General features: G+C 30.6%; 1 protein-coding gene and 1 long non-coding RNA gene across 3 annotated transcripts in view; one reads left to right on the plus strand and one right to left on the minus strand.

The window, feature by feature from the left end:
- Window positions 1-574: 574 nt before the first annotated feature.
- On the minus strand, window positions 575-1233 carry LOC111633369. Its single transcript, XR_002758045.1, has 3 exons — window positions 1113-1233; window positions 997-1033; window positions 575-926 (listed from the first exon to the last, which is right to left on the minus strand). It is a non-coding gene; the product is annotated as an uncharacterized LOC111633369 (long non-coding RNA).
- Window positions 1234-2357: 1124 nt separating this feature from the next.
- Window positions 2358-27588, plus strand: part of LOC111633368 (AP-1 complex subunit sigma-2-like) — a 33221-nt gene continuing 7990 nt past the window's right edge. The window contains exons 1-5 of one of the 2 annotated variants that reach the window (XM_023377925.1): window positions 2358-2500; window positions 5381-5559; window positions 13176-13284; window positions 20005-20142; window positions 22599-23132. In XM_023377925.1, coding sequence (XP_023233693.1) covers window positions 5381-5559; window positions 13176-13284; window positions 20005-20142; window positions 22599-22643 — 471 coding nt within the window. In that variant the 5' untranslated portion in view covers window positions 2358-2500 and the 3' untranslated portion in view covers window positions 22644-23132. Of the gene's footprint in view, window positions 2501-5380; window positions 5560-13175; window positions 13285-20004; window positions 20143-22598; window positions 23133-27588 lie in introns of those variants that run through there. The other variant, XM_023377924.1, reaches the window with a different exon arrangement.

Here is a 27588-nt window from a genome sequence, read left to right on the forward strand (position 1 = left end):
GCGGCTCTTCCTGTTTTAGCCTCGAAACCGGACCGCTTTGGAGACGACGTGTCACGTGACGACGCGAGCGCCTGCGCGACGTGTGACGTGACGACGCAAGCGCCTGCGCGTCGCGCCAGAGTCGGCGAATGAGTGCGGACAAAGGTGAGTAAAAAAAAAACATGTTATTTTGTTATAAGTCCAGATACGTACACTCATGGCGGCTGATCGCCGATTCCAGCAAAGACAAGAAAGTAAACAGTGGGGACGCACGTTCTAACCTAACCTAACCTATTCTAATAATATAATTGGTAATAATTATGATAATTTATTAGAATAGGTTAGGTTAGGTTAGGTTAGAACGTGCGTCCCCACTGTTTACTTTCTTGTCTTTGCTGGAATCGGCGATCAGCCGCCATGAGTGTACGTATCTGGACTTATAACAAAATAACATGTTTTTTTTTTACTCACCTTTGTCCGCACTCATTCGCCGACTCTGGCGCGACGCGCAGGCGCTTGCGTCGTCACGTCACACGTCGCGCAGGCGCTCGCGTCGTCACGTGACACGTCGTCACGTGACACGTCGTCTCCAAAGCGGTCCGGTTTCGAGGCTAAAACAGGAAAAGCCGCCATGATGGTCTACGACCCTGGACATTAATAATTCATAACATACCGGATCTTGAATGATACCCCTAACTTTGACTGAGATGGAGGACTCTCATGATTGTCGGTCCCCGTGCACTCATTGGATGGTGAAAGGTTACGTTTCGAATTATGATTATTTGGCTTTTTTTATTTGTTGGTCTGTAGGGGCTCGACAATGCTGGCGTCCTCTCATCTCAGAGCTAGAATCTTACAACTCAAATTACAATTCGTTTATCACATGTTCTTACCTCTTTGGAATCATTGTGAAGTTCGATGGCAATTTCTGGTTTTTCGTTCTTCAGCTGGATATTTAAATATCCGTGTTTAAACGTAACAAAATGTTTGGAAAATTGAAACAAAACCTCAACTTACCCCAATGGATTCCGAATCCTTAACTTGAGTAGCCAATCTGAAAAGTATTAAAAAATTACTTAATTAACTTGTTGGATTCTTCGAAGAAAATAAAATGAATCAAATGATTTTCTTACTGTTTCGAACATAAATTGCCCATTTTTTATTTTGGAATCAACCTTTAAAGCGAACAGAATATTAATTTGTTGAATTTAATAATAAGTCGAAAAATTATAACGCAATAAATGCTTATTGCTATTATATCTTTGTTTTGCATTGTCGAAAATACAGAAAACGTAATAAAAACACTGTACATCAAGGGCATATCCAGGAAAAAAGTGTCTATGATATCCTGCGACATTCTCTTGATACCAAAGAAATCAGTTTTGTTACTAAAAACAAATATAATAACGTCTATCGCATGATTTAAATTAAGTAATGTTAGGTAAATACAGTAATTTAAAAAAAATTGAGTAACATTGTCCGAAAAACGTCTGGGGTACGTGCTTTAGTTTCCCGAATCTACCTTAAGCAGTACCCATATTTTCAAATCCTGGATACGCAGCTGCTGTAAATAGAGAGGTTGTGGCCTTGGTTGTGGCCAACGTTTTCATCGTCATTCGTAATACTAAAAACATTTAAACCACTGTTGGCATTAAACTACTCTTTATCAAAATAACAATTACGTTGATATTCTAATAAGTGATACAATATCACGGCGTGGTTAAAAAGCATTCTCTTGCTGCTCTTCTTTTCTCATGCAGATCAACGCTCGCGCGACCGACCTAGTGTATTATCCGTCATGAGTAGTAGTTTCAACTTCAATTTGTCATATGTCACTAACCTGGATGGATCCCCGGTTGCTCTGGGGAACCCGGGATCGAGTCCGGACGGGCCATGGAATCCCCGAGAATTTTTCGGAGGGTGGTCCGTTCGGATTATGTCGGGCCCGGTCTCTCACCACTCGATCGCTCAATTGTGGGTTTGACCGAACCCACAATGGGTCTGCTGTTATAAAAGGCCCTCTTAGTGCCCACAGGGCGGAAAGAGTATAAAAAAATGTCATATGTCGCTCATTATGGTCCATAGATTGAAACTGTTTGGATGATTGCATTACTATTAGAAAAGCACTACCATTTTGCCAAAATTCATCAAAATCGGCTTGGGACATAGATATAGTACTCCTCTTTTTTAGCAAATCTATTATGATTTGGCCAGGTCCACAATGGAGCGGCCGGATGGTGAAGGACTGGATCCGACATATCCTGGGATTTCTCTACCTATCCGAATTCGATCCCGGAACCCCAGAGCAGTGAGTTTTACCTTAACCGCTCGGTCATTTTATTTTATTTTTTATTCAATTATAAAATAATTTATTGTTATTTTTAAACTATAAGTTAAAGAATATAAATGAAGTTCATTTTGAATTTTGCGAAAAAATTGGAGGCAGCAATTGGCAACACGGTATCCATCTTTGTTTTGCGGTTTTTGTGGTATTTGTCGTAGAGAACATTTATAAGTCAAAGTATGTTTATTTTACGCTATTTTTACTATATGTGTGATTTTAAATGTCGTTTAAATTCATTTTTGAAATCGTTTAGAAGTTTCTGTACTAATACAGGTCGTAGAAACAAGATTTTATGAAAATCAGCTTTAAAATGTATGTTTCACATACATTTAAATGTCCAAAGCGAATATATATACGCACGCACACACGTACACGTGTGGGGTGAATGCGTACATAAATGTGCATATTCATACGTGTAAGGTGACCATCCCGGATTTAACTTTTTTTAATCCAAAAAATAGAATAAAACTTTAAATTGGACCATTTTATAGCTCTTCTAATGCTAAATAATCAATTTATAGATCAATATATAAATGATTTTAATCTAAGTTTAGTCATTTTTACAACCATTTTTCATTTGCTCTTTAAAACTCTCCTGGCTTTGGCAATAAAAACTATGGTTACTCTTCATTTTCACTGGATGCTCGCCCTCTAGTGTTTAAAAACAGAACTCTTTTATCTGGGTCATTTGAATCATTCTGTATTGCCAACAGTAAAAATTAATAGCAGTAGAAAAAGAAAGCTTTCTGTTGCATTCCAAATTGCAATTTCAAAGCCATGCAGGAGCCCAATATAAGTTTTCGTCGATTCCCACGTGAAAAACAGATGATTATTTGGAAATCAGAATGCGGAGCTCATAAATATAACCGATGGAAAGACTATTAAGAATTGGCAAAAAATTTTAATGTTTAAAATGCCAGTATATTTGTGTGGACACAGGGCCCTAAGCTGAACACTGTGTCAGGCCCCTTACCAACTATCACATTTTTAGAAGTCAATCATGAAAAGAATTAACAAACATACATATTAATTTCTTTTTATTTTGTGTAGTATTTAAAGTATATTTTGTTGGTTTGTAAAAAAAATTTATTAGAAAATGTTACTTCAATTTTCTTTTTGTAGAAATTTTTTGAGGCCCATTGAAACTTGAGGCCCTAAGTGAAAAGGTAACTTAGCTTGCTTGTAAATACAGCCCTGTTGGGACAGATGTCAAAGCTAATGCTTTTACAATTATATTTTCATTTATTTTTATAATATCATATGTAATGACGCATTCTGTTAGCAATAAAGGTTCTATAAATTTCTCGATAAACAGCTAAAAGCAGCATATATCATTATATCAGGCTGTAAATATATGATTAATTTTTTATGTAGACTAGTTACAAGCAACTCAGATACTAGTCCTATGATCTTGATCCAGATAAAGTAGCCATTTTGTAAAAATGCAGCACCCTCTATAGTTTATGAAAAATGCAAATACTGGTTGTTCCTAAAGTGGGTGTTGAGTAAATCATGGGTAGGTGTAAAGCAAGTGGGGGACAGAAGGTGCCAGAGACAGGTTACCAAATGGTGACCGTAGGCAAAAGTCACTGATAAGTTTTCCCTTTTCTCTGTTAAAACGAGTAAGAAGAAACATTTCATTTAATGGTTTCTGGATGTAGAGAATAATGTATGGACACAAAGTGTGAGGTTTATAGAAAAGTTTTTTTAAGAATATTTCTGAGTCTTTCTCACACAGGAGAAAATGGGTTAGGGGACGTTGGGTTTAACTTTATGGAGGCAATAGGGCGGTGACTCGAAAAAGTTTGGGAATCACTGCTCTATATGATACCCCTCTACTCTATGATACACCTTGTAATTATTCGGGCAGTTGGCGGCAAACAAAAATAATAATAATTCATAAACATTAAATTGTTTGGAATTTGCTGTTTACTGTTATACTGTGGCTGTCCTATTTTTATCTATTACATAAGTAGACTAGTTATGAGGATGGATGTGGATGCGAGAACAGGAAGGAAAGGGTGTTGGGAGTCCTGTATTGGCTGTACCAAAATCTAGTCAGTTTATCTATATGAGTATATAAAATAGACTATGTACTGTATATAGCTTATATATGTATAGTACAAATACCATGTGTATAGACATATTTATGGATATTTATATACATCTATATGTAAAGTACATGTAGCCTACACATCATAGCTACTGTCCCTTCTCAGGACTTCTTATCAAATAATTTTTTTCCATTCCATTTAACCATTTTTCCATCCATTTTTTCCATTCCAATTTTTTCAGATCTTTGAATAATTTCATTACTTGAAGATCTGAGACTTTCAATTGGAAGAAACTAATGATGCGATGAATAGTATATTCGGCTCAGGCTGAATACCGAATATTTGGCCAGGAGCATGGCCAAATAGCTAAATGTTTGGCCAAACTATTCAGCTTGATTAACACGTGCGAAAATTGGTGTACAAACTGCATTATGGCAAGGATCGCTCACCCTGCTCTCTGTGGGCTGCTGTCACTACGCTTCGGCAATCGCGTTAATTCTTGACAGTTGTAGCGGACAGACATGACCATCATGGCAATATGTGATAAGTGATGATATCAAATGTGGATAACAATGAAATGACCTACATGTGTAAATAACAGAAAAAGAACAGAGAAGGACCGCGAAGTGAAAATGTGAAAGTAAATATGAAATTGAGTTGATAACATAATCAAACAAGTTGAGGCAGCTTATTCGAATGAAATTCATGGCCGTCAATGCCAAATAATTGTTCTTATAGACTTCAGAAAGCTAAATGTTTGTAATGAAAGTCACTTAGCATATTTGATGTTTTACATAAATAAGCAAAAAATTGCACTTTCTTGAACTTGAAATGTATGTTTAGTTAATAAATCAGTAATAAAAGCTACCAAAATGATTAATTTACTGTGTTTTTGTTATTTCTTACTCCTGTTTTTAGGTATTCAGTATTTGGCCGAATAGTAACCAAATATTCATTGCATCATTAGAAAAAACAAATGTTTAATTTAACTATTATTTTACAGATGCAGTTTATGTTACTGTTTAGTCGACAAGGAAAATTACGTCTTCAGAAATGGTATGTTGCTCATCCTGATAAAGTAAAAAAGAAAATTACTCGTGAATTAGTAACGACAATCCTGGCTAGGAAACCAAAAATGTGCTCTTTTCTAGAATGGAAAGATTTAAAGATAGTGTATAAAAGGTAATTATATTGATTAAGATTTATTTTTTTGTAAAATTAAACTCCAATGAATAATTTAAAGGTAACTTTATATTCTTCTCAACAGACAGAATATTAAAAAGTTTTATTTATAAATTACTGTGTAATCTTGCACAGAGAATAAAATTTAGTAATTTTTATTGGTTGAATTGAGTTAATATTAGCGATTAAAAATTTATATGTAATTTATATGCAAAAAAATAAAGTATTAATTTTAATCTGCAATTTAAATTAGAATTTTAAAAATTAAATATTTCCTAAACTGGAAAATTTTTAAAAACAATTGTGAAATATATAAATGCAGTCTCTTCTGCAGGAATTTTTCATAAATACGAGGGCTGTTCGGAAAGTTCGCGGCCTCACATAGAAAAACAAACAAAATAATGTTAAAACTTTTTTTATTTTTCAACGTAATCTCCTCTGTTAGCAATGCACTTATTCCAGCAATGTTCTAGCTTTTTTATGCCATCACAATAGGTCGATTTGTCAAGGTGTGCAAAATACTCGTTCACTTCAGAGATGACTTCGTCATTTGAGTGGAATCTCTTTCCAGCCAAGAATTTTTTTAGGTTTGGAAAAAGGTGGAAGTCACTGGGGGCCAAATCAGGTGAGTACGGTGGATGTGNAATTACTACCCCAGTGATTATAACAAAATGTCCAAAAGTCAAGCATGGCTTTAAAAATTCAAGTCTCAGTGAATTTTGAACAGAAACACATATAGTTTTCATAAAAACATTCAGAACAACAGAATATTTTCTTGAAGTACAAATATTTTGTAGAAATTTTCCACAACTAGATGATGGTTAGATTTATTAGAAAATATTCTTTTTTGTAGAAATTTTTGAGGCCCCTTGAAACTTGAAGTTCTAAGCAAAAAGGTAACATAGCTTGCTTGTAAATATGACTTTGATGGGACAGATGTCAAAGCTAATGCTTTTTAATGCAAAGAGTGCAATTATATTTTCATTTATTTTTATAATATTATTTGTAATGATGCTTCCCGTTAGCAATAATTGTTTGTAAATTTCTCGATAAACAGCTACAAGCAGCATATATCATTATATCGGACTGTAATATACAATTAATTTTTTATGTTGACTAGTTACAAGCAACTCAGATACTAGTCCTATGATCTTGATCCAGATAAAGTAGCCATTTTGTAAAAATGCAGCTACCTCTGTAGTTCATGAAGAATGCAAATACCAGTGGTTCCTAAAGTGGGTGTTGAGTAAATCTTGGGTGAGTGGAAAGCAAGTGGGCAGCAGAAGGTGCCAGAGATGTGGTACCAAACACTGACCGTAGGCAAAAGTCGCCAACAAGTTTTCCCTTTTCTCTGTCAAAACGAGTAAGAAACATTGCATTTAATGGTTTCCAGATGTGGAAAATAATGTATGGACACAAAGTGGGAGGTTTATAGAAAAGGTTTTTCTAAGAATATTTCCGAGCCTTTCTCACACAGGAGAAAATGGGTTAGGGGACATTGGGTATAACTTTATGGAGGCAAGAGGGCGGTGACTCGAAAAAGTTTGGGAATATCTGCTCTATATGATACCCCTCTACTCTATGATACACCTTGTAATCATTTGGGCAGTTGGTGGCAAACAAAAATAATAATAATTCATAAGCATTAAATTGCTTGGAATTTGCTGTTTACCATTATATTGTAGCTTTCCTATTTTTATCTATTACATAAGCAGACCAGTTACAAAAATTGCTTATCTTATGTGTAAGTGAATTGTAAGAATTGTTTCATATATTTAATTCTATATAATATAATTATTCTTATTACAGATAAACTAATATTCTGAAAATTGTGGAGGGTTAGCAATGTAGATGCACAGTTACAAAAGTCACGACTTGCAGTTTGGCACTTTAAACGTTATGACTTTACATAAATTAAACTTCAAAATACAGCCACTTACAGCATCACTATCATTACAATGATTTTTTGCAGCAGAAAACATTGCATTTAGAATTCAATTCTTCAATAAAATGTGTTTAGAGAAAAATGGCATTTACAACATTATGACATTGCACACTTCACTTATGCTAAATTAAAAACTCATCTTAGAGTTTAAAAATTTTCTTAACATTAAATCAAAAAATTATTCGAAGTAAACACAACATAAAATATAAAAAACTGATGAAAAGTTTTACCTCACTAATGAATAGTTTAAAGTGAGTAGAAATACATAATGTAGTTCTAATAGCTTCATTTTCTATAATTCCTTAAACAGAACTAATTTTCATAAACAATTGTATGTTGGAAATCATACATGCATAGTCTATCCTATTTTTTCATTTCAACTAATCTTTTAATAAGAACATAGACTAAAGGGTGAGAAAAAACATTTTTTTATAAATGGCTTAATGGTAACATTTTGTTTAAAAATAAACTTTAGGTATTTTTTTAACTCTTACCTGATTTACATAAATTTCTCATTATTTTTATAAAGTTGTATACATGAAACTTGTATAATTTCTAAGAAAATAAAGATTTCTTGGTGAATTGATATAACATTATATTCAATTAATTATTAATTTTAAGAGCATAAATTGATAGCATTTATAGAAAATTTTAATATAATTACTACCCCAGTGATTATAACAAAATGTCCAAAAGTCAAGCATGGCTTTAAAAATTCAAGTCTCAGTGAATTTTGAACAGAAACACATATAGTTTTCATAAAAACATTCAGAACAACAGAATATTTTCTTGAAGTACAAATATTTTGTAGAAATTTTCCACAACTAGATGATGGTTAGATTTATTAGAAAATATTCTTTTTTGTAGAAATTTTTGANAAGGGTGAGAAAAAACATTTTTTTATAAATGGCTTAATGGTAACATTTTGTTTAAAAATAAACTTTAGGTATTCTTTTTTTCAACTCTTACCTGATTTATGTAAATTTCTCACTATTTTTATAAAGTTGTATACATGAAACTTGTGTAATTTCTAAGAAAATAAAGATTTCTTGGTGAATTGATATATCATTATATTATATTTAGTATACACATTATTCACAATTAATGTAAGCCTCAATAACAATTCTATTCCATTTACACATGCTATTAACGCTAGTCCAATAAGTGCTTTATTCTAATGGAATGCAATGTGATGAATTATAGTGGTTTACTTATACACTTACCATAATAGATTTTCTGCACTACAAACTCAGAAACAAAGTCTGTTAGATCAATTAAATCAACTTTAATAAAAGAGATCCAAACATATTAGATCATATATATATATATATATATTTCATCTCATTTAGTTACCCTGTATTTTCTTATACTAAACAAGCTATTCAGAAATTTGGACTATCTAATGGACCAGTTTCAAGCTTAATATATTATGCTCATTCCATTAAGGATAAATGTATTCACAAGAATTTGTTTCATGTACCAGTCTTGTCCTGCTCATGCTACAGAACTATGATCCCTTACTGATCTCCCTCAGGCTAATGTAATTTTTGGATCATTTAAAAAACCAATCTAAAACTTGTTATGTTACCTGTTATTTACTATAAACAAAGTAACACCATTGGTGCAAAACTCATTACTTTTCCTGGATTTCTTTTGTACAGCCTCCTCAGGAAATTTTGCTTTTTGATCTAGGTTAGTGATGGCAAAGTTATGACCCTCAGGACAACTTACATTTTTATAAATTATAAAAAACATATTTGATATATATTTCAAAACTTTGCATATGTAGTGTGAAAGTAGGCTCCTAAAGTTGTAAAAAGTCTTAAAGGTCACAGATTATGAACCTGAGAAAAATTATCATTAAGTAAACAGATTTCCCATTAAATATTTGTTTTCATTATAATCACATTATTATTTTCTTTTCACTTACATAGTTTATTATTATTTTTCTGATATAGATTAGAAAGGTAAAGTAAAATCTGTAAGTGCATTTCTTTGTTATTTTTTTTAAATTAAATGTTTGACTCATGAGTTGGAGTTAGTAAAATTCTAATTCAATTTTGACTCACCTTCAGGAAAAGCATTTAATATGTTTATTATATTGATATTTTCTGTTGTGTTTAATATGTTTTTTGATTGATTTTTTTTTATTTATTTAAGTATAATGTTCCAACTGAAGAAAGCCTATAGTAGGCCAAAAATGTTTTTTATTAATTAAATATATTACTGGAGTTCTACAAGTATACTGCTTTTTAATTTCCTGGTACAATCAGTCAAAAAAATGACCCACCAAGAGTTTTTACCTTTTTGGACTCAGGATACCTTGAAACATCCAGAAATGCAAAAAAATTTGGGAGTTTTTTCTGTATGTATTGATGTTAATATGTGTGTGTGGGGTATGATTTTATTGACCCTCTTTCAAGCTTAATAACTCCTGTTCATTTTGTTGAAAATTTCTGAAATTTTGCAGGGAAGTTTGTGTATTTGATTCTATTAAATTTTGGTAATTAAAAGTCAAGGGAGTGGGGAGATAAAGGGGTTGTTTGTATCTCCAGTATAGTCAGACTTAATGACAATTTTACTCATTATTAGCATTTACAATTTTTTTTTTTATAAAACTCATCCCTACCCTCAAAATTAAGTTTTTTGCCATTTTATAATAGTTAAAACTATAAAAAGTTTTTAATAAAATTAAGTTAAGGAAAGTTAAGCAACTCATTGCTGGATTTTTTCATTTGGTTACTTCTAAAGTTGTGTTATAGTTATTTTTCTGTTGGAAAAGGTTCACCATCACTGACCTAGACAGACAGGTAGAGATCATTTTGTCAAGGTCACATGATATTACTGTTATGATCTTATTAAATTAATCAAGAAGTAAACAGGTCACATGATGTTAATATACAAACTTGTTGCATTACTCAAAAACCACAATAAAAATAATTCTTCCAATCCTAAAATTTTTACCACTTTACTCGAAAATCAGCACTCTCCCAAAAAATTTAGTCCTGTTTTTTTATTAAATAAGCTTTCAAAAAACCCCTAAAAATCCTATTTTTATGAAGTAACTGGTATTTTGTATGATAAAATCCCTTTTATCATACAAAATACCAGTTATATCAGTATGATGCAAACCCATGAAGAAATTCCTGTTGACTTGTAATCATACAAAAATGATTCGTCATCAACAAAACAGCAAAATGTAGAAATGTCATGCAGTTGTGTGCATCACTGCAAGTGATCTTCATGTCATATGCTGGCCATGATGGATGTTGTTATTGGAGATTACCCATTCAATAAAAAATGGCATCTTAACTGCTTATCTTTAACTCAAATTATGTAATATCTATGAAACTAATTAGCCAAGTTCTACCTCAATAGTTAATTCAGTCTTATAGTTTGATCGTTACATATATGTAATATCATAACTTATTTAACATAATTACTTGTATCAATCATGTATATTTGGGTAATGAAGACTTGGTCTATGATTCTTTTAGTTATTTTAATTGTAGACCTGATATATTCATTTACTAGAAAGAAATATCTCAAACTGAACTAAAATTATTTATCTTTGTAAATTATTAAGTTCTCTGTTATAATTCTAAAAGTTACAATAAATTAAATTCGTTATAATGCTTTTGTATCATTAATTAATTAATTTTTATTCAAAAATCTATCAGTTATTTTATTATAGATAATTTAGACTAGTTTATTCTTGTACATTATTAAATTTTTCAAAAATTTCTACTGGAATTGATTAATATCTATTTACAATTGATTCTCATTAGACAGATCCATTATCATCAATTCATTCACTGTAGTTTTCATTTTAATATTTATTATTTGCGTATCATTTATTATATTTTTACTCCCATTATTGTATTTTTTTATAATTTTATCCAATTGACTGTTTTATACACTTGCTTACTAAGGATATATTGCATTGTTCTCTCTCAGCTGCTTTGAAATTTTGGTTACAATACAAGTATTACTCAATATCGTTTTATTTTACAATGACAAATCATTTAAAAATAAACAATATAAAGGTATGATAAGTTTGTGTGTCAGAGGTCAGTTTGGTGTGTCTATAGGGGATGATGCTACAGGAGTTGTTTTAAACATGTCCAACATGCTATCTGGTATTTACACCGTGACAAATTTTTATGAACAATTTGTATTCATTAAATTTTGTTTTAAACTAGGAAAAACAGCTATGGAAATATATGAAATGTTAAACACAACTTTTGAGAACAGGAACCCAAATTTTTGAGTGGGTTTTTTTCAGCTTAAAGGAGACAGGATATCTATAGATAATAATGTGTGCTTTGGTCAATCAATGTCATATTCAACCAGCCAAGGTCAGCCAATGTTGAAAATCATGAAAAAATTCATCAGATTATCAACAAGAGTTGTCAGAACCATTGATGAAGTAAGTCAGTGCAGTTATCAGTCATGGGAACTTGTATATGACAAATTGAACATGCAGTGGATTGTAGGAAAGTTTTTAAACTGCTTAACCGTAATGATCCTGCTTTCAGTAGCTGTCCTAGGATATATGGAGGGACGGATCATATGAAGGTTTATATTTGTTCTTGCAATTTTCTTTGGGGTATATGCCATCCCTGATTATCTGAGTGAAATTATGATATTTAGAACATGATGTTCTATATACTGTTCTTATAAAAGTAAATATGAAAAATGTTGAACTCATTAGTCATCAAAATATCTAAATTCTTTCACAAGTCAAATTATCATATTCAAATGTAGTGTCTGAAAACACAAGATAGTTTATTTGGAAATAAACAATAATACTATATTTAGGTGCTAAATGTAATGGTATACATCTATATAATAAATTTAACACTAAAAGACTGTATTATTATTTTTATTTATGATCTTCAGTATACTATATATCAGGGGTGGCCAACTTTTGTGTACATAAGATCTATTTTTATCTTAAAAAAGTGTCGCAATTGACTTTTTGTCATAGGCATAGTCTAAGTAGCAAGGGAAGGACGTGGAGGTCCGATATCACTACAGTTGCGTTTGCGTTCGGTTACAAGTGTAATACATTAATTCAAGACTTCGCGAGCGATTGACCAAAATTGCCTTCCCGGTCGATCGCAATTGACTTGTTGGCCACATCTTCTATATATCATTATACTGTTACAGTGAAACTTGTGAAAACTGAACTTGTACAGTACCAAATGTTTTTACAATTTGGCAGGTTTCCCTTTTGACAGGCTTTTCTTAACAGAGAAAATCAATTGCATTCCTAAGAATTTTTCCCATTTAGGTATGTTTCCCTTTTATTAAGGTTCTGTTTTGGACATATTTTATTGTGTTTCTTATTTGGATTTAATTCATATCATGAACTTTTGTTCAAATTGACAAATTGTTTAGATATATATTATTATTTTGAAGTGAAAAAATATTTATTATATAATATTATAAACAATATCCACTTTTTAATGAGATTAAATAATTGTATTAGTTGTGTCATACAGCATCAGTCAAAAATGTAGAAGCCAAATACAATTACATATACCAAACACTATATTTGGTTTATATTTTTTATATTTTATATAAATAATTGTATGTTTGTAAATTGTTTGATTTATAAATGTTTAATTCTTGTGAATAAATATTAATTTTATGAACAATTTTTAAGATATGCAAGTCTATATTTTTGCTGTGCTATTGAACAAAGTGATAATGAACTTTTGACACTTGAAATTATTCATCGTTATGTGGAACTACTTGATAAATATTTTGGGAGTGTAAGTATAGAAAAAATATTTATTAATTGAAAATTGAATTGATTAAAGTTTTAATAATAAAATGAGATATATCCTGTAAATTTTTACAATAACTTTAAATTATTGTTAATTATTGATAAAAAAAATTTATTTATTTTTATTTGGCTATATAAAAAAAGAAATGAGAGTTTCCATTCTACATTTTATTTTTATATCTTTCATACTTACTTATTAGGATGCATCTATAGCTTCTGTTTTTATCCTTCTAAATAAACTTGAATATTTAAATGAACAAGTCTTGCATTTACAGTTCTATATTATTATTATTCTTGTTGTACAGAAATAATAATAATTTAATTTTTCATTGATTAAGATTCAAATGATGATGATAAAATCATCGTAATAGTGTGGGGGCCGAGGGGGGGGGAAACTCGATGAACGATTATAGGCGATATATAAATCGTCATCGTCTCCCCTGCCGTCTGGATTGCCGAGTGGTAACAATCGACGACATGTGGAAGCAGTTGAGTCAAAGATTGATGCTTCGTTTACAAACAACACAACCGTTTATTTTCAATAAACACGAAAGAAGCTTACAACATTTCCGCGATCTTGGGAGTTCTGCGGTGGTTGCGGCTTCTGGGTCTTCCTCTCGTTTCCACGATAGTCCCATTTTGAATGAGTGTCCTTGGTTCGTGAAGGACCCATTTCATCGACGTCTCGATGACTCCGGACGATGCTGTCGACTTCCGGTGACGGAAAGATGTCGATCCGAGGTCGGGAGATGGAGACGAAGATGGGTGCGAGACACAACACACTACAACAGGTCCGTCACTTGGAAGTTTCGGGAGAAGAAGCCGTCGCGTCCTTGGATTCCCGGGGTTTTATCTGTTTTCCCTCAGATTCCCCTTTCCGATTGGTCTCTCCTCGTCACTTGATGACAATTTGAAACCTTTCGGGGGCGCGGGAGAGGTCAAAATCGAAGTTTAATTCGATCTCCAACCGGAGATGGTCGACGGACTTACATTGTTCTATTGTTTTAAAGTTAGCGTCGCGTTTTCATAAAATAAAAAGCTATTTCTAACTAATATATTATTTTCTCTAAAACCATTATTTTCCGCGAATTTTAGCGAGGATTCGGACCTGTCCAGAGCCTCACAGAGCTCCCCGCCATTTTAAAATGTCGTAACGCAATAACGACATTTTAGCTGGCAGCTCTGGAAGCTGTCAGTCCCTTCTCCCTTTGTTTGCCAAGTGAGGTAACAGTGACACTTGCCTGAGAACTATTTTTCTCTGGCACGTGTTCGGTTTCGTGTTACAACAAAGTTCTTTTTTTGATACATTATTTCAGAGGTATAGAAATCGTTTACAATTCATCCAAATGTTCATGTAACATCACATGTCTGTTTATAAGATTGATTACAAACATTCAAACAACAATTACGGTCATCGAATAACATCTTAACAACTTAAATGCTCGACAAAAATTTTCTAAAACTTTTTTTTCTCGTTTTTAGACTGAGCAATTCACATAATTCGTAAATAATTCACAAAATTCTATTAAAGCCTAAAAGAGGGACAACCTTTTATCTGTCACACTTAGAAAATGTACGTAAAAGTTTCCTTAGGTGCCGTCACTTCCGTTACACGGAGTGTTGACCTAACATCCAGTTATGTACTTTTGTTGCTGGCTGTATCTCCTTGTTCAAATTTCCAGGGAAAATTTGACGGAGTGTTTTTCGATTATTTGAATCAACTCGATATCTGAGTGTCGGTTCTTCGAACAAGTAACAACTGTGCCATCTCTTGGATGCAGTCAGTCCCAAACCAAGGTCACTGTTCTAAGTCTACGATTCCCAGAATCGATTGGTTGATTGAAAATTAATTTGGAATTCGGAAGTGATTTAGGACTGTTATCAATTGAACAAGTGACAGTTTTCTGTCATTGGTTTTCTTCCAAAGCAGATTACCACAAATCAAGGTCCTCATTCAACTTCGTGTTCCGTTTTACTTCTGTTCTATACTCCGTTTTACAATGGTGCATTTAAGCCAGTTTTTGGTTGTGACTGATATAATTACTTTTTCATATAAATTTTGGGATGAGGGAAATTTTCCTAAAATTTGAACCATATGAATTACTCTATCTTTAACCAATGTTCGTCACAGGAAAACTCGATTGCGACAATTCTGTTTTTCTTTCAAAACGCGAGTTTTCTCACTATAACAAAATAACTGTTTCAATAATACAAGTACAAGCAATATTCTGTAACGAATTACAATCAAAATTTTCGTTTAACCACAATCGGATCACATGTTTCTTCATGATGATCATATCATGTGGGAACTTTTTCTGGGAAATACCATTGACAAATTCCAATTCGCGACAAACATATATCCTGTCGATTAATGCAGGTTCAAACCAAATTACATATTTACTTCTAAACAAAATTTTCACCGAAGAACACATTGTTTCCGTCATTATTATCGGATTGTATCATCCGTTATCTACAATCAAGTAACATTGACATTATCAATTCACGACAAATAATTTGTATTACTTTTCTTATTTCGAAACATTTTCATTTAAGGTGACCTCTGTTCTCTTTAACAAAAGAGAAAGAGCTCTCCTTTTACAGTTTATACTTTATTTGATCCGAGTTGGCAGCAATAATCTGTTTCGACCTTCGGTTTGGGGAAATGACGTAGTTACGTCGTAAACAGTGTCATCTTAGGTTCTGTCTTCCGAAGGGAACCTTATGCTACTACTCTTTGGACTTTATGATTTTTTTGTTCTCACTTTCCTCTTTTTTTTTCACTCGCGTGCAATTATATACCTCTTATTATTTAAAAGATCACGTTTCGTCGCGCTGTATTATTCTTAAATTTTAAAGTCGTTTGTGTTTTCCTTTTTCTGTTAATCTCACAGAAGGGTGCAAAATTTTCGCTCCTACAATCACCAAAAAAGCCAGTGATTTCATGCGGATTATTTGAGTTTTAATGCGCGTTTCTACTTTCCTATTTTCACAAAATATAACAGCTACTTTATAATTTCTTCTCGCTGTTTCTACAAAGTCTTCTATTCATTTCTTCTAATTAAAATATTCGCTCGCTCGCTTTTAAAACGGATCAGACTCACAGAATAGCGCAAAAAAGTGATTCTCTGCTTCCTCGTATGGATACTCATAAGCAAGTGTTTCGGGCCAATTATAACTTTTTTTTTTCTACATCGCATAATCCTTTTTCTGGATTTACAGAATTTATTCTATATTTCTATTAGTCCGTCTATTTTTACGGATTATTCGATATATTTTCTAAAATTATCTTATCAATTTTTTTCTCAAATTCTTATATAATTCTACTTATTCTAATTTTTGCGAATTCGCATATATATTTTTCTATAAACTGTTCTATTCGTATAAGTTTATATGTATCTCTACTATTTTGTAAGAGATCGCTTTGGCAGAACAATTGTTTGCTTAGCTAAATTGCCAAAACAAAACTGAGAACTCGATTAGATAATTGATTATCCTAATCTGCCATTCTCCTGCCGCAAATTAAAACTACGCGTGTAAATTTTTTTTAACGCCTATGCTTCTATTCTAGGTTTATTTTAGATCTCTAAATCTATGTTTCTAAATCTATATCGAAATCTAAATTGCTCATCGGTCGTTTGTGTCCGCGAAGTCCGATGATCTAATTCTAACGCGTTTGATCAGCAGCACGCCCAATCTCCTAGGGAAATTGTCCATTTCTCCAAAGGTCAAAGAACACGAGTGGGCTGCCACTTAAATTACATAATCACACGAAGCATCCGTCTCTGTCTTCATCGTTCGTGCTCCCTGAGCTCCAAAAATGAATTTTGGCCTCGGCTTCCTCACCAAGTAGGGAGTGCGGATGATGAGGTATGAGGCAACCTCATCTTCCTCAAAATATCCCACTCCTGACACCAATGTGGGGGCCGAGGGGGGGGAAACTCAATGAATCGATGAACGATTATAGGCGATATATAAATCGTCATCGTCTCCCCTGCCGTCTGGATTGCCGAGCGGTAACAATTGACGACATGTGGAAGCAGTTGAGTCAAAGATTGATGCTTCATTTACAAACAACACAACCGTTTATTTTCAATAAACACGAAAGAAGCTTACAACATTTCCGCGATCTTGGGAGTTCTGCGGTGGTTGCGGCTTCTGGGTCTTCCTCTCGTTTCCACGATAGTCCCATTTTGAATGAGTGTCCTTGGTTCGTGAAGGACCCATTTCATCGACGTCTCGATGACTCCGGACGATGCTGTCGACTTCCGGTGACGGAAAGATGTCGATCCGAGGTCGGGAGATGGAGACGAAGATGGGTGCGAGACACAACACACTACAACAGGTCCGTCACTTGGAAGTTTCGGGAGAAGAAGCCGTCGCGTCCTTGGATTCCCGGGGTTTTATCTGTTTTCCCTCAGATTCCCCTTTCCGATTGGTCTCTCCTCGTCACTTGATGACAATTTGAAACCTTTCGGGGGCGCGGGAGAGGTCAAAATCGAAGTTTAATTCGATCTCCAACCGGAGATGGTCGACGGACTTACATTGTTCTATTGTTTTAAAGTTAGCGTCGCGTTTTCATAAAATAAAAAGCTATTTCTAACTAATATATTATTTTCTCTAAAACCATTATTTTCCGCGAATTTTAGCGAGGGTTCGGACCTGTCCAGAGCCTCACAATAGTAATAAATTATTAATAAGAAAAATAAGAAAACATACAGTATCTGTTTTATTTCATTGAAGTCATATTCAGAAAACTATACAATATACTCTTGCTAATCTGACATACTTCCATTGTGATCACCTGCACTTTTGTTTCCATGAAAATGTTAGTCACATTACACATCTTGTTCTCTCATTTACTCAGTTTCATTTCTGTATATGGTATTGCATGTCAGTTCACCATATTATTTATCCAAAAAATAATTAGTAACAAAGAACAATAGGTCATGTCATTCATTGTGTTTGAGTAGGCTTTAGGCCTATACATACTCAGTAATTCAGTACCCCAGTGGTGCACTCAGGATGTAATCTTGGGGAGCCAAGTTAAATAGTTACAATAAAATTTAACTATTTTATTTAATGATGCTAATTCATGAGAAGTATAAAAATAGAAGGCATGATACAATATAAATAAAAACAGAAATATTAATTAATAAAAATTTTTTGGAAAACTTTTTAGTATTTCTTTCCTTTTTCTTTAGAGGTGGGCAGGATCTCTTTGCCCCTCCTCTGAGTGCACTGCTGTTCAGCACTTTTGCAGATCTGGCACCACTATGTAGGAATGGCCAGATTAGCAAGAGTCTAGTGCAGGGGTCCCTAAACTTTTTTGACTTGTAAAGGATTCCCTGACATTTTACTGACTTCCTTTTTTGTTAATACAGTTAATAATAATAATTATAATAATTAAATTTGATGAGCCAATATTAATCCACATAACTATTTTCATAGAAATGATCTACTTATATTAATGATCTCACTAATTTACAACATCCTGAACTGTCATATACATAACTTATTGGACTAATAATTTTTAATTAATCATTTTCAATCTACCCCAATTAACCCCTGACTAATTTTCAACCCCATAAGATGCTTTATTCACCTCTGGGGTTAATAACAACCACTCTAACCTAATGTAATATGCTGTGTATGCATTTGCATTTAATGTAAATTATTCTTTATATAATAACAGAATACTGGAGTTTCAAGAATAAAATTTGAAACTTTAGGCCTGTTATCTATATATTGTCATGCTGTAATTCTTGTTTTGATAGGACACCATGTTATTCTATACTTAAATAAATCCTAATATTCTTCAGCTGTTACATTTATCATCAAGAGTTAGTTTACTAAGTATTGTATAATATAAAACTTGTTGTGTTGTGTATAATTAATGATATAGTTTAATCCTTGAAAATACATGTAACAGTATCAAGTCTGAAAATATTTTACTTTCAGTAAATTTTCAAAACTTATTATTAACAACTCTGATTCTTGCCCTTACATTAATATTATTTAACTTATTCTTACATAAACAGAGACTGTTGTAATTTATACCGTGTGGTTTTTGTGTGTGTGATAAGCCCTAAAATGATATATTAATAAAGTTTGTTCAAATATTATAATATACTGTATACTATAATATTTGGCATTGTTTTGTTTTTAAACGAATGTTTTAATTTTTAAAAAATACAGTGGAGCAGAATTAATACTATTTATAGTTTTAGCTTAAAAACAAGCTTTAAAAATAATAAAACTAAAAATATAAAATTGTTGATTTCATTTTTTCCCTTTATCTACTTTTTATCAAAGACAAAGAACTTAACCAAGGTTACTCAGAACAGAAAAACAATTATTTATTTTTAGCCCAATAAATACCCCAATTAATTAGAACAATTATTTGGTTGAGGAAAAATTTTATAATAAAAAAAGACAATTTTTACAGTTTTGAATAAAATAAAATTTGTCTAATATTTTTGTTTCTGTGTTAATTCAAATGAAAATGGATATGAAGAATAAATGTAAATATTTATCATCATCGGCCATGGTATATTATGCTATTCTAACATTCTATGGTTTTCATATTATTTTTTGATGATAATTTTTTTGCTTGTCTTGTGGTTCTTTTTATGTTTATTGCCCTATGTTGATTGGTGTAGTATATTTCTAAACATGATTAGGATAAATAAAGAGAATTTTCTTTTAGGTTTGTGAACTGGACATTATTTTTAATTTCGAAAAAGCATACTTCATCCTTGATGAGTTGTTATTAGGAGGTGAAATTCAAGAAACTAGTAAGAAAAATGTGCTTAAAGCGATTGCTGCACAAGATTTATTGCAAGAGGTATGTATTTACATATTAACATTTTATTATAGCTTATATAAAGAGAAACTGCACTTATCAATGATATTAAAATGATTTCTTTTTATTTATGAATTTGATTAAAATTAGATCATAGAATGAAAGATTTCATGTAATTCCTAATTTACTGTTTATATTTGAAAATGTAATTTTATGTGTTTACTTTTTATGAAATAAGTAAGATATATCAAAAACAATTTTTCTTATTTTGTAGTTTTTAATTATTATTTTGTTATATGTTTGGTTGTTATATTTAAACTATTTGGTCTGTCAGTTATGAATTAATTAACTTTTTTTACTGCATGTTGTATTTTATAGTATAATATTGCAAATTAGTTAATATAAAAATTGTGTTTAGAGAGTTAAGAGTATTAACATTGTAATGTTAATACTCTTAACTCTCTAAACACAAAATCAGCCAAATTGGCTTAATCCATTAAAGACAAAATCAGCCAATGGAAAAGTTGTTTGACTGGTTTTTCTATACGAGTTTCCCTTGTAACCTCAAAGGTAAAAACAATTTAGTCTCTAGGTACGTGAAAAGAAAGAATTTTCAGAGCTTAAAGAGTTAAGCACTGTCTTATTTGAAAGAAATGATGTCAATTCATCTAGCCAAAATTTAATATACAATAATAACAAACCTCCAATTGCCGTATATCATCGGGCTATAATTTGATGATGATAATTATAAATTACTAATGAATTTGACCCTAGAGGGTGGCATTAGGGGCTAAATTTATTAATAATTTATAAATATCATTACCAAATTATAGCCTGATGATATACGGCAATTGGAGGTGTGTTATTGCAATGTATTGGGAGTTAAGATGTTTAAATTTACAATAATCTTTCTGTTAGAAAAATAATTGGAAAACAATGAAAAAATGCCAACTGGGCATGTTATTTTCAGAAGCATTTTTATACTGGATGGGGTAAGTTCAATAGACAGAATGGCTGGGAGAAGTGCCATTACAGCAAGAGTGACATTTGGAACATTTTTTATGCTTCTAATTATTTTAAATGAAATTAAACAGTAAAATAGGTGCAGTAGGATTAATATACATTAAATAAGCTGTAAAATAATGTATAAAACGTAAATATAATCCTTGCACAAATTGGAAATAGAATCTGCTTTAGTGTATCTGTATATATAGATATTTATATAATAATTCATTATCTCAGATGTTATAACTCAGTCTCCAGTCAAATGATTAGCTGAATGAAGTCTCAGAATAAATGTCACCAAATATTTGTTAGTCATGTCAAATTCTAGTGTTAATTGTTGAAAGTCAGAAAATACATTATACACACTGTCCTAAATATTTGCATTGTGATATTATTCATGAAGGATTGGAGCAATTTTATTTGTTGTGTCTGAGGTATTTTTGTTACTTTTCTATGCTTTTTTCATACATAAATTCTATAAAAATGAAAAATCTATAACTCTTGCCTGAGATTACTTAGAAAAGACACTGAAGTTTATAAGATAACATGTCTTGAATCATCTAGAGCAGGGGTCACCAAACTTTTTCACAGCGGGACACATAACTGAGAGAATGACAAGCATGGACCGCATAATCATTTTCTTCAATACAATATACTAAATACACAAAAAATAAAGACAATTAACATTTTATGTAAAATGTTTTATCTGAATTTCAGCTGAAGACAGAACAAATTTCAAAAACATATACTGTATTTTCAATAAATTTAGTTTTCTAAATTTTTGAATTCTATAATATGTATTATACATATTATAGAATGGACTTTAAATGGAATTTAAATTAAAAAATTTTCCTCTATGAATTATAAATTATATGGTATTTAATTCTTTAATCTGATGATTTATTTGGTATTTATAATTCTTTATTTGATAATATATAGAAGAAGATTAAATAAATTTATTTTTATTATACAGTTCAAATTATTTTAATATAAATATTTTGTTACAAAAAAAATAATATCTGCTTTTTCTGTTTCTTTTATAATAAAATTAGATCAACAACTATCTATCAGGATTGAAATTAAGTTTATTACTCACAAAAATATATGCTAGTACTTTTGTTAGTGCATTACTCTCATCCTCAGGGAAATAAATTTTGAATTCTTGAATTTCAAAAGGAAATTTGAAAAAGGGAACATATTTTGAAAATTCTTAAAATACAGAATTTCAGCTGAAAAGCAGTTGTTTGAGCTAATTTTATTGTGAAAATTGGCATCAAGTATATCTTGAGATTGGTTTATTTTATTTAAAACAGTTAAAAACACTTCATAAACACTACTTTTTGGAAAACATTAGGTAAATAAATTTCTTTGTTCCTAAAAGCAGTATTTGTGGAGTTTTTTAATTGAAAAAATATGTATTTCATTGTTATACTGTACAAAAATATTTTCAGTTATTAATTTCTTATCATTTAAACATTCTTTCATACACAAAGGATGAAATGTTAGAAGCAGCCTTGAGGGAAAATGGGCTCATCTAAATCTGACATTACAAACTGTGCTGATACATCAAATTCCTAACATCTTAACGTCCCTTTCTATTCATTAATTTCATGGAAATTGTATATTTCGTGTTATTGCCACATTTTCTATGTTATAAATTTGTTACTTTATATTTATATATTAAGTTAAAACGATAACGTTTTTTTCTAGTCAATTCATGTGAAATATATTATACAAGAAATTTATTTAATTCATTTGTTACATTTTTTCTTCACTACAAATATTGTTTTATAATTCAAATTTTAAAAGTTAAATCCATTGTTATGTATGATGTATTGGTGACGTATTGTAATATTATACAATTATCAGTATTATTTTTGCGTATACGATGTATTTTGTAAATTGTTATGACTATACGTAATTCCGAGATGTTTTATCTTATCAGTCTCAATAAGATTTAAGATTAAAAGCTATTATTTTTGCTTTTTTTTTATGACATTGTTTATATAAATGCTTAGTGCTAAGTTTTATTGAAGAAAAACAAGTGAATTTTAAAAATTAGAAATAAAATATTAAAATAAATGTATTTTATAAAAATATAACCAAAGATAATTTATAATAATAAAAAATTCGTATTACAAAATTAAAAAAAATACAAACTGATACCATTTTAAATGTTTTTAAATAAAATTCCATAAAGATATAATTGCTTTATTAGAACATATAATGATATGAAACAAAATCAAAATATTTCTGAGCTATTCGTCTTCAAAGTTAAATTTAACTAAAATCAAATTGCAATATAATTAAGAATAATGCCCAACTTTTTTAATTTTAAATGTTCTTTTTAATACAACAACAATAATAATAATAATAATCTGAAAATTGCTTAAGGAAACTTGAATGTTTATTTACATTTCTAATATGTTGAAGCGAGAAACATCCATCTTCAGGAATGTCATAAAAACTACAGGAAAGTATGGCATTCAAATTAAAAATTATTCCTGGTTACTTAAAATATAAATTTGAAATAAAATTTGAAATAAAATAAATTACCATAATTTTCTGTACATAACCTGGAGGCTATCTGTATTTTAAAGCAAATCTTAAAGCAGGTGCAGGCTATGCATTCTAGCAAGTTTTGCAGGTTATGTCAGGAAATTATAGTATAAAAATACTAGAATGACAATATAAAAAACGGAAATTACGATACATAATTCAATTTAAAATATGAATAAATAATTTATAAAATTTTAAATTTGTACTGGTCTTTTTATGTCTTTACAGGCTACAGGGAGAGTTTCATTATCATATTTATTAATAGCATTAATATTTTCAAGGTCTTAGTTACTATTCATTTCTTTCCTCTTTAACTTGTTAATACCAAAATGTTTTTAAAATAAAAACTTTGTTTAAAATCAGCATTTTAAGTTGTTTGGGATTCATTTCTGTACGAGTTAATCTACCTCTAGTTTTTATGACATTGAATGAGAAATATCTAACTTCAGGAAATATGCAAGAACATTAAACAGAGTTCTTAACATTTCTATGTTATGTTATAATTAGTTTCATCTTAGTTCATGTTTTAAAGACAAACAAAAATGTTCAAAACATTTGGACTTTGTTTTATATTATTTAATGTTTTAATAAAGTGTTATATCTTTAGAATGTCTTTGTATGCAAACTAGAGCATTTTGGAGTTCAAAAGTAAGTTCCTTTAAATAGAAAGCAAAAGGTAAAATAATAAAAAATTAAAACCGAAATAAGAAAATTCAGCATTTATTCTTTTATATTTTTTGATAAATAAATAAATAAATATATATATATGTGTGTGTATGTATTTATATATTTTTCTCTTTTTTAATTTTTCTATGCTGTTTTTAAACTTCCCATATTACCATATTGTGAATTTTTAAATGTGTGTTTTTATCATTGAGATGTCTTCCTCCTTAAAAATGTGCAGTAATAAATAACAATTTTGTGTAATTCATCCCATTAATAATTTTAAAATATTAAAATGAAATTTAATTGTAGTTATAATTATAAATAAATAAACTATTGTAATTTTATTAATAATTTAAAAGATATCATTTCTCAATAACTTGCTATAAAAGTTGTTATTTAATATTGAAGCAATAATTAAAAAAAAAAATGATTATTTAAATTCTTAAAATATGTTTTTTTTTTCTATAAATGTATTTGTAATGTGAGGGAGAAAAAAATGAAACTCAAGTACTTATTTTTAATAATTAATTTGCCAATTTGTCTATGAATATGGAATTATTCAAGAAAAAAATTGCTTATTTTCGAAAATTCCGCTTTCAAGATAATAGAAATTATACAGAGGACTTCCATATATAATTAATATTTTCAAGAAGAGATGACACATTCCAATGCATTTTGGCTAATTGTTTAATAATAAAAGAATGAAAGAGTACAGAGCAATGTGATAATAAGTCATCAAAATCTTATATTATTTAATTAAAGTGATTGAATAAGAAATATTTCATATGTTTTATTTCAAAATTTTTATATATAAATATTTGTCATGAAAATTTTTATTGAAAAAGAAATGTATTGTGTAATTTTAATGAATATAATAAATATAATTCAAAGATTAAAAAAAATGTTGATTAATTTTCTATCTCAGTAATTGTTCCTGATAAATTATAAACAAAATCTTCATTACTTTATTACAATTTTCATCTTCATTATCTTTTAAATATTGTAATGAAATAATTTTCATCTTTGCTTGATACATAGTAATTTTTATTAAATTTCAATAAAATTAACTTTATTTGTTTATTTTATCCAAAAGAATCATTACTCGAAAGATTTTATTGCATTTAATTTGAAAACAAAATAATAAAAGTACAGATTGCATTTATCTTCAGTTGGAATATAATTGGAATATATTATATCAATTGAAAAAAACAAGAGTTAACCAGTTTTAAATTCTGTTAGCACTTTTATTTGATTCTTCTGTTATTGTTTTTCTTTAAAATTTTACATGAACATATACTTTAAAAACAAAAAAGTATATGTAGGAGAAACAAGAAGGTTGTTTTTGAATATAGGTTAGAACATTAAGCGGAAATAAAACTTAAGCACAAGAATATTTATACACATTGAAGAAAACAGTTGTGTTATAGATAAACAGAACATTAAAATATTACATAAAGAAATGGACAATTATAAAAGGAAATTTGTAGAACATTATGAAATTATGAAACATAAGTTGTTAGTTAATACAAATTGGGGTGACGTAATACTTTAAATTGGCTAATTGCAATAGTAAAATGTATAAAAGAGGAGCTTTGTAACTGTTAGTTGTGTTTGTTATCACTTTATGGTAAAGAATGATCTGACATACTTAAATAATTTTTCAAGCAAGATCAATATTGACTTATGTATGGTACAGTTAAAAAAAACTTTTATATAAAGTTGTACTAAATATGTTATGTAAAGGTATGTAGAAGTTTGGATGTTTTTTTTTATTAAGATAACTACTTCCAACCAATTAACTCCTCATTGAATAATAACTATCCACGAAAAAACCTTTTTTACGAGGGTTATTTTCACTATTAAGTTCCACTAGTACTTTCAACCTCCACCGAGGTCGGCTTCAGGTGGTGACTGTCGACCCGATCGTTGTAACGATGTTGCCAATGATGTAAATAAATAAACGTGCGTGTCGTGTTTCACCCCTCCGACCGCCATTGCTCGAACTCCTCGAATAAATACTTCCACGCCTGTGCAAGTGTTTCCCCGTCCTTGTAGTTGATGCAGTTGCCCCCCCCTGCTAGCTTTGTGAATCTCCCAGGCCTCCAGGTGACGGATGTGATCCGCGCGGAACACGTGTCTGATAACTTTGGTGTTCCGGAAGTCCGCCCTTATTTCAGGGTCGGTGACATAGGTGGATAAGGCAGTGGTGTGTCTCGCAGTGGATAAGGCAGTGGTGTGTAACCCTCGTAAAAAAGGTTTTTTCGTGGATAGTTATTGTTTGTTTTATTTTATGTAATTGTTGATTTAGTTTATTGTATAATTATAGAATGTACTGAAGAGGGGCTAAAGCCTGAAATACATATATGTTAAGAATGGTAATAAAATACATTGGATGATACTCTCTCGTGCTTGGTCTTTGTCATTCAGAAGAAATGTGGCTGTTTACGTTGGGAATTGAAAAATATTTTGTTTAGTTTTCTAAATTTACAAAGTATTTCTGGATTAATTAAAACCATTATATTTTCTAAATCATGATGTTTGAAAAATGCAGAGAAATTGATTAATCAATATTATCATCTAGACATCAAGAAGTTTTCCTTCAGAATATTCTAAAATTAAATTTAATTAATTAATTTATTTATAATTATTATATTTAATTAAAGTCAAATGATCTGCCGGATAATAGGGTTATATTAAGACTACCGTATTTGTGTGCATATAGGCAACACTTTTTTGTCCTAACTTTTTGTCCAACATTAGGGTACAGCCTGTACTCAAGATAATGAGTGTAAGCCTCACCCTAATGTTGGATAATAAATAATTTTAAAACAATTTAAATTTTTAAAGCAATTTATTATCATTAGTTGTCTTTACATAGATTAGGACTTGTAGCAAGATTGTTTGGAGGTTTTAGGCCACCAGGGGTGAGAAGTAAGAAGAAGAAAAAGATACGAAGAAAAAGAAGAAAAGAAGGGAGCTGTCTGAGGTCCCAACTAAGCAATAATGCTATGGGACTATAACAATTATAATTAATGTCTTCATTTGAAACTGATAGCTATTGTTTATGCTCTTCACTTGAAACTTCACTGTCACTACCAGTGTCACTTGAGTCTTCATCATTCTCAGATGATGCAAGATGCACTGCATTGTCTTCTGATCCATCCATTGCATTGGAAATGGATGTGACTTTGAAACTTTTGGATACCATTTCTTTTGGTATTAGTTTCCGTAATCCATTCACACATCTGAGACAGGGAC

Source organism: Centruroides sculpturatus, unplaced genomic scaffold, assembly GCF_000671375.1.
Source record: "Centruroides sculpturatus isolate CEXI.00-Female unplaced genomic scaffold, Cexi_2.0 scaffold628, whole genome shotgun sequence".
Classification (NCBI taxonomy): Eukaryota; Metazoa; Arthropoda; class Arachnida; order Scorpiones; family Buthidae; genus Centruroides; species Centruroides sculpturatus.